We start from the raw sequence: 14,086 nt of genomic DNA on the forward strand, positions 1-14,086 counted from the left end.
GGAGGGAGGGTAGATCAGAGAGGGTAGAGGGAGAACACACACCAGGGAGGGAGGGAGGGAGGGTAGAGGGAGAACACACACCAGGGAGGGAGGGAGGGTAGAGAGGGGGAGAACACCAGGGAGGGAGGGACCAGGGAGAGGGAGAGGGAACACAGACCAGGGAGGGAGGGAGAACACACACCAGGGAGGGAGGGTAGAGAGAGGGTAGAGGGAGAACACAGACCAGGGAGGGAGGGTAGAGAGAGGGTAGAGGGAGAACACAGACCAGGGAGGGAGGGTAGAGAGAGGGTAGAGGGAGAACACAGACCAGGGAGGGAGGGTAGAGAGAGGGTAGAGGGAGAACACACAGGGACCAGGGAGGGAGGGTAGAGAGAGGGTAGAGGGAGAACACAGACCAGGGAGGGAGGGTAGAGAGAGGGTAGAGGGAGAACACAGACCAGGGAGGGAGGGTAGAGAGAGGGTAGAGGGAGAACACAGACCAGGGAGGGAGGGTAGAGAGAGGGTAGAGGGAGAACACAGACCAGGGAGGGAGGGAGAGAGAGGGTAGAGGGAGAACACAGACCAGGGAGGGAGGGTAGAGAGAGGGTAGAGGGAGAACACACACCAGGGAGGGAGGGTAGAGAGAGGGTAGAGGGGAACACAGACCAGGGAGGGAGGGTAGAGAGAGGGTAGAGGGAGAACACACACCAGGGAGGGAGGGTAGAGAGAGGGTAGAGGGAGAACACAGACCAGGGAGGGAGGGGAGAGGATAGAGGGAGAACACAGACCAGGGAGGGAGGGTAGAGAGAGGGTAGAGGGAGAACACAGACCAGGGAGGGAGGGTAGAGAGAGGGTAGAGGGAGAACACACAGACCAGGGAGGGAGGGTAGAGAGAGGGTAGAGGGAGAACACAGACCAGGGAGGGAGGGTAGAGAGAGGGTAGAGGGAGAACACAGACCAGGGAGGGAGGGTAGAGAGGATAGAGGGAGAACACAGACCAGGGAGGGAGGGTAGAGAGGAGGGTAGAGGGAGAACACAGACCAGGGAGGGAGGGTAGAGAGAGGGTAGAGGGAGAACACAGACCAGGGAGGGAGGGTAGAGGGAGAACACAGACCAGGGAGGGTAGAGGGAGAACACAGACCAGGGAGGGAGGGTAGAGGAGAGGGTAAGGGAGAACACAGACCAGGGAGGGACACAGACCAGAGGGAGGGGGGAGGGAGAGAGGATAGAGGGAGAACACAGACCAGGGAGGGAGGGTAGAGAGAGGGTAGAGGGAGAACACAGACCAGGGAGGGAGGGTAGAGAGAGGGTAGAGGGAGAACACAGACCAGGGAGGGAGGGTAGAGAGAGGGTAGAGGGAACACAGACCAGGGGTAGGGAGGGTAGAGGGAGAACACAGACCAGGGAGGGAGAGGAGGGTAGAGGGAGAACACACACCAGGGAGGGAGGGTAGAGAGAGGGTAGAGGGAGAACACAGACCAGGGAGGGAGGGTAGAGAGAGGGTAGAGGGAGAACACAGACCAGGGAGGGAGGGAGAGGAGGGTAGAGGGAGAACACAGACCAGGGAGGGAGGGTAGAGAGAGGATAGAGGGAGAACACAGACCAGGGAGGGAGGGTAGAGGGAGAACACAGAGGGTAGAGGGAGAACACAGACCAGGGAGGGAGGGTAGAGAGAGGGTAGAGGGAGAACACAGACCAGGGAGGGAGGGTAGAGAGAGGATAGAGGGAGAACACAGACCAGGGAGGGAGGGTAGAAAGAGGGTAGAGGGAGAACACAGACCAGGGAGGGAGGGTAGAGGGAGAACACAGACCAGGGAGGGAGGGTAGAGAGAGGATAGAGGGAGAACACAGACCAGGGAGGGAGGGTAGAGAGAGGATAGAGGGAGAACACAGACCAGGGAGGGAGGGTAGAGAGAGGGTAGAGGGAGAACACAGACCAGGGAGGGAGGGTAGAGAGAGGGTAGAGGGAGAACACAGACCAGGGAGGGAGGGTAGAGAGAGGGTAGAGGGAGAACACAGACCAGGGAGGGAGGGTAGAGGAGGGTAGAGGGAGAACACAGACCAGGGAGGGAGGGTAGAGAGAGGGTAGAGGGAGAACACAGACCAGGGAGGAAGGATAGAGAGAGGGTAGAGGGAGAACACAGACCAGGGAGGAAGGATAGAGGGAGAACACAGACCAGAGAGGAAGGAAAGGATATCTTTCTGTCTGTTTGTTTTTGTTGAGTTATAAATGTCATCCTACAGTATGTTATTATCCCTAAGCCTCTGAATAATAAACATGGTAAATAACTGATCATATTAGAAAGTGTTGAACAATCAAACAATGATGGTTGTCATTGTACAGTATTAATATATTGTACTGCTACTACTCGACATTAAGATGAGGAAGAGATTGGTACTTCACACTGCCTCCTCTTCCTCATTTAATCAGAATCGTCTAAATGTTCAGCTAATTCATTTGCAAATACAGCAGCTCCAACTGGAATTGCTAATGGTCCTGCTACCACCGCTGTGAAAACAGTTGCTAACAATCCCAATATGCCATCTGACGACGACTTCCTCGTCCTCTGCTGTCTCGTCCTCTGCTGTCTCGTCCTCTCCTCCTCTCTCGCCTTTGCTACCTGTTTTCTGATCTCCTCCTCATGTTTCTTCTTATCCTCCTGTCTCTTCTCCTCCTCCTGTCTCTTCCTCTCCTCCTCTCTCACCTTCTCTAACCGTTTTCTGATCTCCTCCTCCTGTCTCTTCCTCTCCTCCTGTCTCTTCCTCTCCTCCTCTCTCGCCTTCTCTTCCCGTTTCCTGATCTCCTCCTCTTGTTTCTTCTTCGCCTCCTCCTCTCTCTCCTTCTTCTCCTGTTTCTTCCTCTCCTCCTCCTCTTTGATCTTCCTCTGAACCTCCTGGTACATCTCATTGGTGTAGTGTTGTCCTCCATTCTTCATCACCATCTCATCTATCTTCTTCAGCAGCTCTGTGACCTGAGTGTTGTCATTCTTCTTTTTATTATTGAAGACATGATTTCTGCCCTTAAAGACCTTGACGAGTTTCATAAGCTCCTCACTCTCACTTAGAAAGTCCACCATTGATTTGTCCTCCAGCTGGTCTCCTCCGGTGAACAGAATGATGGTGTACATTGATGCCTCTTCTCCAAAGTTCTCCTGGATCCACTTCACAGTGTTCCTCTCCTCCTCTGTGAACCTCCCCAGTCTGATCACCAGCAGGAAGGCGTGAGGTCCTGGGACTGACATGTAGATGGCCTTTTCTATCTCACTTTTCATCTCTTCTTTAGACATTGTTGTGTCATAGAGCCCCGGGGTGTCGATGACATCAATCTTCCTCCCATCCACCTCCCCACTCTGTTTCTCACAGTGAACAGTGACAGACTCAGGGGAGAGGTCTTCTCTAAACACCTTTCTCCCCAGGATGGTGTTTCCTGTTGCACTCTTCCCTGCTCCAGTCTTCCCTATCAGAACTATCCTCAGATCAGAGGGCTGCCCTGAATCTGTGAAAACAGACAAGAAGTGCTTGAGTTGATAGTGATTGTCTTGATGAAAACCTAATGAAATGTGTGTGTCAGGCTCTAACTGTGCAGAGCACAAGCCCCATTGTCCTTCTAGTCTCTAAAGCACCCTTTTGGGTAGTGGTATAATTTCCCCCATAATATTATTTGTTACACTTGTTCTGAACCCACTGCTAGCAAGTTGTCGTCCAGTTCATCACCCCCCACCCCATCCGTTGGTTGAGCCTGTTTCCCAGTCTGGCCTGTAAGGAGACGCCCAGCTTGAAAGACCTTAACATTTATTTAACACTTGATAATACTTGATTTAGCCTACATCATCATCCACATTCAGTCTGATTGGCTGATTGGAGCAGAGAGAGAGAGAGAGGAAGAAAATACTTCAGTCTGATTGGCTGAGAGAGAGAGAGACAGAGAGAGAGACAGAGAGAGAGACAGAGAGACAGAGCGAGACAGAGAGAGAGACAGAGAGACAGAGCGAGACAGAGAGAGAGAGAGAGAGAGAGAGAGAGAGAGAGAGAGACAGAGAGAGAGAGACAGAGACAGAGAGAGAGAGACAGAGAGAGAGAGGGAGAGAGAGAGAGAGAGAGAGAGAGAGAGAGAGAGAGAGAGAGAGAGAGACAGAGAGAGAGAGACAGAGAGACAGAGAGACAGAGACAGTGTGTGTGTGTGTGTGTGTGTGTGTGTGTGTGTGTGTGTGTGTGTGTGTGTGTGTGTGTGTGTGTGTGTGTGTGTGTGTGTGTGTGTGTGCGTGCGTGCGTGCGTGCATGCACCTTGGCATTGACCAGTGAAGGCTTGCAGACAGAGTGTCAACAGTAACAGAATCTTCAGAGTCCCTCCTCTTCTTCGTCCCATATCTGTTACAGTGACATATCAAAAACATGGAATTAGATGATGATCTCATTACAAATAACAAAGTCCACAAACTAAATTAGAATTTCTTCTCAGCTATTTCACTGTCAAACAATGTAAACCAGGGGCGTAAAACTCATGGAGGGCCTAATGTCTGCAGGTTTTTGTTTTTTTCCTTTCAATTAAGACTTAGACAACCAGATGAGGACAATTCCTTACTAATTAAGGACTTTACTTCATCAATCAGGCTAGATCTCCAAGAAGAGGGTTGGACTGGAAACCAACAGGACAGTAGATCTCCAAGAAGAGGGTTGAACTGGAAACCAACAGGACAGTAGATCTCCAGGAAGAGGGTTGGACTGGAAACCAACAGGACAGTAGATCTCCAAGAAGAGGGTTGAACTGGAAACCAACAGGACAGTAGATCTCCAGGAAGAGGGTTGGACTGGAAACCAACAGGACAGTAGATCTCCAGGAAGAGGGTTGAACTGGAAACCAACAGGACAGTAGATCTCCAGGAAGAGGGTTGGACTGGAAACCAACAGGACAGTAGATCTCCAGGAAGAGGGTTGAACTGGAAACCAACAGGACAGTAGATCTCCAGGAAGAGGGTTGAACTGGAAACCAACAGGACAGTAGATCTCCAGGAAGAGGGTTGAACTGGAAACCAACAGGACAGTAGATCTCCAGGAAGAAGGTTGAACTGAAAACCAACAGGACAGTAGATCTCCAGGAAGAGGGTTGAACTGGAAACCAACAGGAAAGTAGATCTCCAGGAAGAGGGTTGAACTGGAAACCAACAGGACAGTAGATCTCCAGGAAGAGGGTTGAACTGGAAACCAACAGGACAGTAGATCTCCAGGAAGAGGGTTGAACTGGAAACCAACAGGACAGTAGATCTCCAGGAAGAAGTTGAACTGGAAACCAACAGGACAGTAGATCTCCAGGAAGAGGGTTGGACTGGAAACCAACAGGACAGTAGATCTCCAGGAAGAGGGTTGAACTGGAAACCAACAGGACAGTAGATCTCCAGGAAGAGGGTTGAACTGGAAACCAACAGGACAGTAGATCTCCAGGAAGAGGGTTGAACTGGAAACCAACAGGACAGTAGATCTCCAGGAAGAGGGTTGAACTGGAAACCAACAGGACAGTAGATCTCCAGGAAGAGGGTTGAACTGGAAACCAACAGGACAGTAGATCTCCAGGAAGAGGGTTGAACTGGAAACCAACAGGACAGTAGATCTCCAGGAAGAGGGTTGAACTGGAAACCAACAGGACAGTAGATCTCCAGGAAGAGGGTTGAACTGGAAACCAACAGGACAGTAGATCTCCAGGAAGAGGGAAACCAACAGGACAGTAGATCTCCAGGAAGAGGGTTGAACTGGAAACCAACAGGACAGTAGATCTCCAGGAAGAGGGTTGAACTGGAAACCAACAGGACAGTAGATCTCCAGGAAGAGGGTTGAACTGGAAACCAACAGGACAGTAGATCTCCAGGAAGAGGGTTGAACTGGAAACCAACAGGACAGTAGATCTCCAGGAAGAGGGTTGAACTGGAAACCAACAGGACAGTAGATCTCCAGGAAGAGGGTTGAACTGGAAACCCAGGACAGGACAGTAGATCTCCAGGAAGAGGGTTGAACTGGAAACCAACAGGACAGTAGATCTCCAGGAAGAGGGTTGAACTGGAAACCAACAGGACAGTAGATCTCCAGGAAGAGGGTTGAACTGGAAACCAACAGGACAGTAGATCTCCAGGAAGAGGGTTGAACTGGAAACCAACAGGACAGTAGATCTCCAGGAAGAGGGTTGAACTGGAAACCAACAGGACAGTAGATCTCCAGGAAGAAGGTTGAACTGGAAACCAACAGGACAGTAGATCTCCAGGAAGAGGGTTGAACTGGAAACCAACAGGACAGTAGATCTCCAGGAAGAGGGTTGAACTGGAAACCAACAGGACAGTAGATCTCCAGGAAGAGGACAGGTTGAACTGGAAACCAACAGGACAGTAGATCTCCAGGAAGAGGGTTGAACTGGAAACCAACAGGACAGTAGATCTCCAGGAAGAGGGTTGAACTGGAAACCAACAGGACAGTAGATCTCCAGGAAGAGGGTTGAACTGGAAACCAACAGGACAGTAGATCTCCAGGAAGAGGGTTGAACTGGAAACCAACAGGACAGTAGATCTCCAGGAAGAGGGTTCAACTGGAAACCAACAGGACAGTAGATCTCCAGGAAGAGGGTTGAACTGGAAACCAACAGGACAGTAGATCTCCAGGAAGAGGGTTGGACTGGAAACCAACAGGACAGTAGATCTCCAGGAAGAGGGTTGGACTGGAAACCAACAGGACAGTAGATCTCCAGGAAGAGGGTTGGACTGGAAACCAACAGGACAGTAGATCTCCAGGAAGAGGGTTGAACTGGAAACCAACAGGACAGTAGATCTCCAGGAAGAGGGTTGAACTGGAAACCAACAGGACAGTAGATCTCCAGGAAGAGGGTTGAACTGGAAACCAACAGGACAGTAGATCTCCAGGAAGAGGGTTGAACTGGAAACCAACAGGACAGTAGATCTCCAGGAAGAGGGTTGAACTGGAAACCAACAGGACAGTAGATCTCCAGGAAGAGGGTTGGACTGGAAACCAACAGGACAGTAGATCTCCAGGAAGAGGGTTGAACTGGAAACCAACAGGACAGTAGATCTCCAGGAAGAGGGTTGAACTGGAAACCAACAGGACAGTAGATCTCCAGGAAGAGGGTTGAACTGGAAACCAACAGGACAGTAGATCTCCAGGAAGAGGGTTGAACTGGAAACCAACAGGACAGTAGATCTCCAGGAAGAGGGTTGGACTGGAAACCAACAGGACAGTAGATCTCCAGGAAGAGGGTTGGACTGGAAACCAACAGGACAGTAGATCTCCAGAGTGAACTGGAAACCAACAGGACAGTAGATCTCCAGGAAGAGGGTTGAACTGGAAACCAACAGGACAGTAGATCTCCAGGAAGAGGGTTGAACTGGAAACCAACAGGACAGTAGATCTCCAGGAAGAGGGTTCAACTGGAAACCAACAGGACAGTAGATCTCCAGGAAGAAGGTTGAACTGAAAACCAACAGGACAGTAGATCTCCAGGAAGAGGGTTGAACTGGAAACCAACAGGACAGTAGATCTCCAGGAAGAGGGTTCAACTGGAAACCAACAGGACAGTAGATCTCCAGGAAGAGGGTTGAACTGGAAACCAACAGGACAGTAGATCTCCAGGAAGAGGGTTGGACTGGAAACCAACAGGACAGTAGATCTCCAGGAAAGGGTTCAACTGGAAACCAACAGGACAGTAGATCTCCAGGAAGAGGGTTGAACTGGAAACCAACAGGACAGTAGATCTCCAGGAAGAGGGTTGGACTGGAAACCAACAGGACAGTAGATCTCCAGGAAGAGGGTTGAACTGGAAACCAACAGGACAGTAGATCTCCAGGAAGAGGGTTGAACTGGAAACCAACAGGACAGTAGATCTCCAGGAAGAAGGTTGAACTGAAAACCAACAGGACAGTAGATCTCCAGGAAGAGGGTTGAACTGGAAACCAACAGGAAAGTAGATCTCCAGGAAGAGGGTTGAACTGGAAACCAACAGGACAGTAGGTCTCCAGGAAGAGGGTTGAACTGGAAACCAACAGGACAGTAGATCTCCAGGAAGAGGGTTGGACTGGAAACCAACAGGACAGTAGATCTCCAGGAAGAGGGTTGAACTGGAAACCAACAGGACAGTAGATCTCCAGGAAGAAGTTGAACTGGAAACCAACAGGACAGTAGATCTCCAGGAAGAGAGTTGGACTGGAAACCAACAGGACAGTAGATCTCCAGGAAGAGGGTTGAACTGGAAACCAACAGGACAGTAGATCTCCAGGAAGAGGGTTGGACTGGAAACCAACAGGACAGTAGATCTCCAGGAAGAGGGTTGAACTGGAAACCAACAGGACAGTTGATCTCCAGGAAGAGGGTTGAACTGGAAACCAATAGGACAGTAGATCTCCAGGAAGAGGGTTGAACTGGAAACCAACAGGACAGTAGATCTCCAGGAAGAGGGTTCAACTGGAAACCAACAGGACAGTAGATCTCCAGGAAGAAGGTTGAACTGAAAACCAACAGGACAGTAGATCTCCAGGAAGAGGGTTGAACTGGAAACCAACAGGACAGTAGATCTCCAGGAAGAGGGTTCAACTGGAAACCAACAGGACAGTAGATCTCCAGGAAGAGGGTTGAACTGGAAACCAACAGGACAGTAGATCTCCAGGAAGAGGGTTGGACTGGAAACCAACAGGACAGTAGATCTCCAGGAAGAGGGTTCAACTGGAAACCAACAGGACAGTAGATCTCCAGGAAGAAGGTTGAACTGAAAACCAACAGGACAGTAGATCTCCAGGAAGAGGGTTGAACTGGAAACCAACAGGACAGTAGATCTCCAGGAAGAGGGTTCAACTGGAAACCAACAGGACAGTAGATCTCCAGGAAGAGGGTTGAACTGGAAACCAACAGGACAGTAGATCTCCAGGAAGAAGGGTTGGACTGGAAACCAACAGGAAACCAACAGGACAGTAGATCTCCAGGAAGAGGGTTGAACTGGAAACCAACAGGACAGTAGATCTCCAGGAAGAGGGTTGAACTGGAAACTAACAGGACAGTAGATCTCCAGGAAGAAGTTGAACTGGAAACCAACAGGACAGTAGATCTCCAGGAAGAGGGTTCGACTGGAAACCAACAGGACAGTAGATCTCCAGGAAGAGGGTTGGACTGGAAACCAACAGGACAGTAGATCTCCAGGAAGAGGGTTGGACTGGAAACCAACAGGACAGTAGATCTCCAGGAAGAGGGTTCGACTGGAAACCAACAGGACAGTAGATCTCCAGGAAGAGAGTGGAATCTCGAGCATCTTGCCTATTATAAACGGGTTACCAATGTAATTAGTACAGAACAAATATTTTTGGAATCATACCCATGTTTTGTGGTCTGATATACCACCAATCAGCATTCAGGGCTCGAACCACCTAGTTTATAATAGTTTATATAGTTTGAAAGGACACACACAGGTGTCTATGGATGGTTCATGGAAGGGAGGATGGATGGTTGTGGTTTGATTTGGATGGTTGTGGTTTGATTTCATTGGTCGATTTACAAAAATAAATGGTACAAATAAAAATTATCTCTCTACTGGTACCATGAGGACAACTGCCTCCCTCATCTCTCTCTACTGGTACCATGAGGACAACTGCCTCCCTCATCTCTCTCTACTGGTACCATGAGGACAACTGCCTCCCTCATCTCTCTCTACTGGTACCATGAGGACAACTGCCTCCCTCATCTCTCTCTACTGGTACCATAAGGACAACTGCCTCCCTCATCTCTCTCTACTGGTACCATGAGGACAGCTGCCTCCCTCATCTCTCTACTGGTACCATGAGGACAGCTGTCTCCCTCATCATTCTCTACTGGTACCATGAGGACAGCTGTCTCCCTCATCATTCTCTACTGGTACCATGAGGACAGCTGTCTCCCTCATCATTCTCTACTGGTACCATGAGGACAGCTGTCTCCCTCAACCCTCTCTACTGGTACCATGAGGACAGCTGTCTCCCTCATCATTCTCTACTGGTACCATGAGGACAGCTGTCTCCCTCATCTCTCTACTGGTACCCTGAGTACAGCTGTCTCCCTCGTCATTCTCTACTGGTACCATGAGGACAGCTGTCTCCCTCATCTCTCTACTGGTACCATGAGCACAGCTGTCTCCCTCATCTCTCTCTACTGGTACCATGAGGACAGCTGTCTCCCTCGTCATACTCTACTGGTACCATGAGGACAGCTCAAATTGAAACTTAATCCCTTAGTAATCTTATAGTAGACCAGTCAACCTGGAAAAAGTGCTGGGATTTATTTCTGCTTATTACGACTGTCATCAATGCTAGATAAAACATGTTTGCTGTGATACAAGGTCATTTTGGATTTCTAATACCATTTTCAACAGGTCAGAGGTCAAATGTGGTGAAAATTGTTAAATGTATGTAGATTTAGGTGGAATGTTCAATAAAAACGGAGTGGATTATCAAACAACACTTAGACTATAGAGTTTCTGCATTAGTAGTTGCTTTACATCCAGCTACTCTGCTTTCAGACATGCACATCCAGCTCATCAAATGCTTTACAAATGGGGTATTTGTGTGTCATAAGGAACATTAAGGGTATTTTAGTCTTTTTATAAAGGCCTTTTTCAATACATTTGTAAATGCCCTCATACCTGCAACAGCTGGAACTGGATCAGCTGCCATTTAGTAAATACTGTCTGACTGGACCACTGAGACCTGCTTCCCTTATGTTAATACAACAACTACAGGGTGGCAGGTAGCCTGGTGGTTAGAGTGTTGGGACAGTAACCTGAAGTTTGATACACTCTTAGAAAGAAAGGTGCAATCTAGAACCTTAAAGGGTTCTTAGGCTGTCCCCATAGGAGAACCCTTTGAAGAACTCTTTTAGGTTTCAGGTAGAACCCTTTCCACATATGGTTCTGTATGGAACCCAAAAGGGTTCTATCTGGAACCAAAAAGGGTTCTGCTACGTGGACAACCAAAAAAACCTTATGGAACCCTTATTTCTTAGAGTGTAGTCCTAATCCCCGAGCCGACAATGTGAAGCAAGGCAGTTAACCCCACCATAACAACTGCTCCCCAGGTGCCCAACGTGGCACGTGCTCAGAGGGGTCAGGTTAAAAGGGTTTCGGTTCGACCTTGTGTGTAATTTATGATTAAAATACATATTTTTTTTAATCAGTGATAGAGGGAAGTTGTATCATTAATGCCATATTGTGGTCTAGTCATTTAATCTCAGTAAGGACAGACAGACTTTTACAGTTATCCTTTATTTTCTTTACAGTAAAAGTTGTGTTTTTGTAAAAGTCCCTTTTGTTATTGTTTCCGTGGCGATGCTATGACATCTTTATGGTGTTGCTGCTGGAAATGTGTTCATTTGTAAAATACATTTGTGAATAAAAGTTCTTACCGTCTTTCTTCTCTTCTTCCTGGATGTTCTTAGAAAAGCTGTTCTGTAGTTCATCAGCTCCAGTCCTCAATGAAACTCTGGTTAGTTGGAGGAGAAGACAAAGAATGATCTCAGATCCAACTCTTCTGTTGGCTTCAAACTAGTGACTACACCCTCTACTGCTGTTTTACCAGAACAGAGTCGTTTCCAGGAAACGTGTGTGTGTGTGTGTGTGTGTGTGTGTGTGTGTGTGTGTGTGTTGTTTAAGGCTTTCAGCTTAGTCATAGGGTCTCAAAAAACAGGATATGGTACTATCAGAACAGGCATTCTGTGGGCATTTCAGAGAAACATGTGTATGTGCAATTGTGTAGGTGTGCCTGTTACTATAGAGGCAAAGTATGTGCCAAAAGGACACATTTTAAATGAAAAGTGGACACGTGTCATAAACCAGTAGGCTGCTTTTCTGTTAAGAGTTTGGTTGGCCCGCCTTACCCTTGAGATTTCACTCTCTATCGCTGGTCAGTGTTTTTCCTCATAAAACCTGACTTGAACCCTAACTCTAACCTTGATGCAACCTTAACCAAACTCCTAAGGCCTTTTTTGTTTGTTTTCATGAATTTTTACAATGTAGCCACATTTGGAATTTGCAGCTGGCCCTATCTAGCAGAAATTCAACACCTCTCCCTCCCTCTTTCCCTCCTCCCACTCTCTCCTGTCCTGTCCTCTCCTCTTCTCATCTCATATTTTATTCTTTCTCCTCCTTTTCTCCATTTCCCCTCCTTCTCCTATACATATCATCTCACCATCTCTCCTCTCTTTAGTGTGTACTGTGGGTATCTCTCCTCCATATCCATCCTCTCTCCATCTCTCCTCTCTTTAGTGTGTACTGTGGGTATCTCTCCTCTATATCCATCCTCTCTCCATCTCTCCTCTCTTTAGTGTGTACTGTGGGTATCTCTCCTCTATATCCATCCTCTCTCCATCTCTACTCCTGTCCTTATCTCAGTTCTAATCTGTTCACTGCCCATGTGAACCACTGCCCTGATTGCAATGTTGAGTAACATACACCTACCTACCTTACTTTCACTCTCAACACCTTGCCTTGCGTGCCAGCAAGGCTTTTGTCCATACACACATGCACCTACACACAAACACACATGCACGCACACGAACACAGACTCATACAAACACATACACTCACAAAGAAAGGGCTATGTACCAGGTCAGGGTTAGGTCCCTGTAATGGTAGTCTGTCAGTATCAGAGTCATGAGGGTCAGAGGCATGAGGGTCAGAGATATGAGGGTCAGAGTCATGAGGGTCAGAGATATGAGGGTCAGAGGTATGAGGGTCAGAGTCATGAGGGTCAGAGTCATGAGGGTCAGAGATATGAGGGTCAGAGGCATGAGGGTCAGAGGCATGAGGGTCAGAGATCTGAGTATCAGAGTCATGAGGGTCAGAGATATGAGGGTCAGAGTTATGAGGGTCAGAGGCATGAGGGTCAGAGGCACGAGGGTCAGAGATATGAGGGTCAGAGTCATGAGGGTCAGAGATATGAGGATCAGAGAGGGTGAATGTATTGAGAGGGCAAAGAGATTACAGCGAATATACCATACATTTACTGTTGAGTATGTTCAGTTAGCCCCACAAAGTGAAAGTTGAAAAACGAACCTACTCTGAGCTAACTTTGCCCCTTCCCCCTCTTCCTCTTCAAAGTATCACAAAGACAAACAGGAAACTCAGTGAGTCACAAGGCTGTGCTAAAAACATCACAATAACAAATCATGTGGTTTAATGTAGATTGTTTATTTAGCTTGTTTTCTATGTAGAATGTGGGCTTGTTGTCCATAGTTGTCTATATCATGAATGTGGGCTAGTTGTCCATAGTTGTCTATATCATTAATGTGGGCTAGTTGTCTAGTTGTCTATATCATGAATGTGGGCTAGTTGTCCATAGTTGTCTATATCATAATGTGGGCTAGTTGTCTATATCATGAATGTGGGCTAGTTGTCTAGTTGTCTATATCATGAATGTGGGCTAGTTGTCCGTAGTTGTCTATATCATGAATGTGGGCTAGTTGTCTATATCATGAATGTGGGCTAGTTGTCTAGTTGGCTATATCATTAATGTGGGCTAGTTGTCTATATCATGAATCTGGGCTTGTTGTCCATAGTTGTCTATATCATGAATGTGGGCTAGTTGTCTAGTTGTCTATATATTGAATGTGGGCTAGTTGTCCGTAGTTGTCTATATCATCAATGTGGGCTAATTGTCCATAGTTGGCTATATCATGAATGTGGGCTAGTTGTCTAGTTGTCTATATCATGAATGTGGGCTAGTTGTCTATATCATGAATGTGGGCAAGTTGTCTAGTTGTCTATATCATGAATGTGGGCTAGTTGTCTATATCATGAATGTGGGCTAGTTGTCCATAGTTGTCTATATCATTAATGTGGGCTAGTTGTCTATATCATGAATGTGGGCTAGTTGTCTAGTTGGCTATAGCATTAATGTGGGCTAGTTGTCTATATCATGAATCTGGGCTTGTTGTCCATAGTTGTCTATATCATGAATGTGGGCTAGTTGTCTAGTTGTCTATATATTGAATGTGGGCTAGTTGTCCGTAGTTGTCTATATCATCAATGTGGGCTAATTGTCCATAGTTGGCTATATCATGAATGTGGGCTAGTTGTCTAGTTGTCTATATCATGAATGTGGGC

General features: G+C 47.7%; 1 protein-coding gene and 1 long non-coding RNA gene across 2 annotated transcripts; one reads left to right on the forward strand and one right to left on the reverse strand.

Moving 5' to 3' along the window:
- Window positions 1–1,040: 1,040 nt before the first annotated feature.
- Window positions 1,041–2,360, forward strand: LOC121845693. Its single transcript, XR_006082691.1, has 2 exons — window positions 1,041–1,101; window positions 2,224–2,360. It is a non-coding gene; the product is annotated as an uncharacterized LOC121845693 (long non-coding RNA).
- LOC121845692 (GTPase IMAP family member 7-like) lies at window positions 2,303–11,558 on the reverse strand. Its single transcript, XM_042317466.1, has 3 exons — window positions 11,389–11,558; window positions 4,264–4,347; window positions 2,303–3,475 (listed from the first exon to the last, which is right to left on the reverse strand). The coding sequence occupies exons 2-3, from the start codon at window positions 4,343–4,345 to the stop codon at window positions 2,403–2,405; spliced, it is 1,155 nt and encodes a 384-aa protein (XP_042173400.1). The 5' UTR covers window positions 4,346–4,347; window positions 11,389–11,558; the 3' UTR covers window positions 2,303–2,402.
- Window positions 11,559–14,086: the final 2,528 nt, after the last annotated feature.

This window comes from Oncorhynchus tshawytscha, unplaced genomic scaffold (genome assembly GCF_018296145.1).
Source record: "Oncorhynchus tshawytscha isolate Ot180627B unplaced genomic scaffold, Otsh_v2.0 Un_scaffold_5493_pilon_pilon, whole genome shotgun sequence".
Taxonomy (NCBI): domain Eukaryota; kingdom Metazoa; phylum Chordata; class Actinopteri; order Salmoniformes; family Salmonidae; genus Oncorhynchus; species Oncorhynchus tshawytscha.

Excerpts from the sequence above, each read along its gene's own strand:
- LOC121845692 (XM_042317466.1), bottom strand. The coding sequence starts at position 4,345 with ATGGGACGAAGAAGAGGAGGGACTCTGAAGATTCTGTTACTGTTGACA. Across the intron at positions 3,476-4,263 it reads CTTCACTGGTCAATGCCAAG|ATTCAGGGCAGCCCTCTGAT; the intron begins GTGCATGCACGC and ends CTGTTTTCACAG.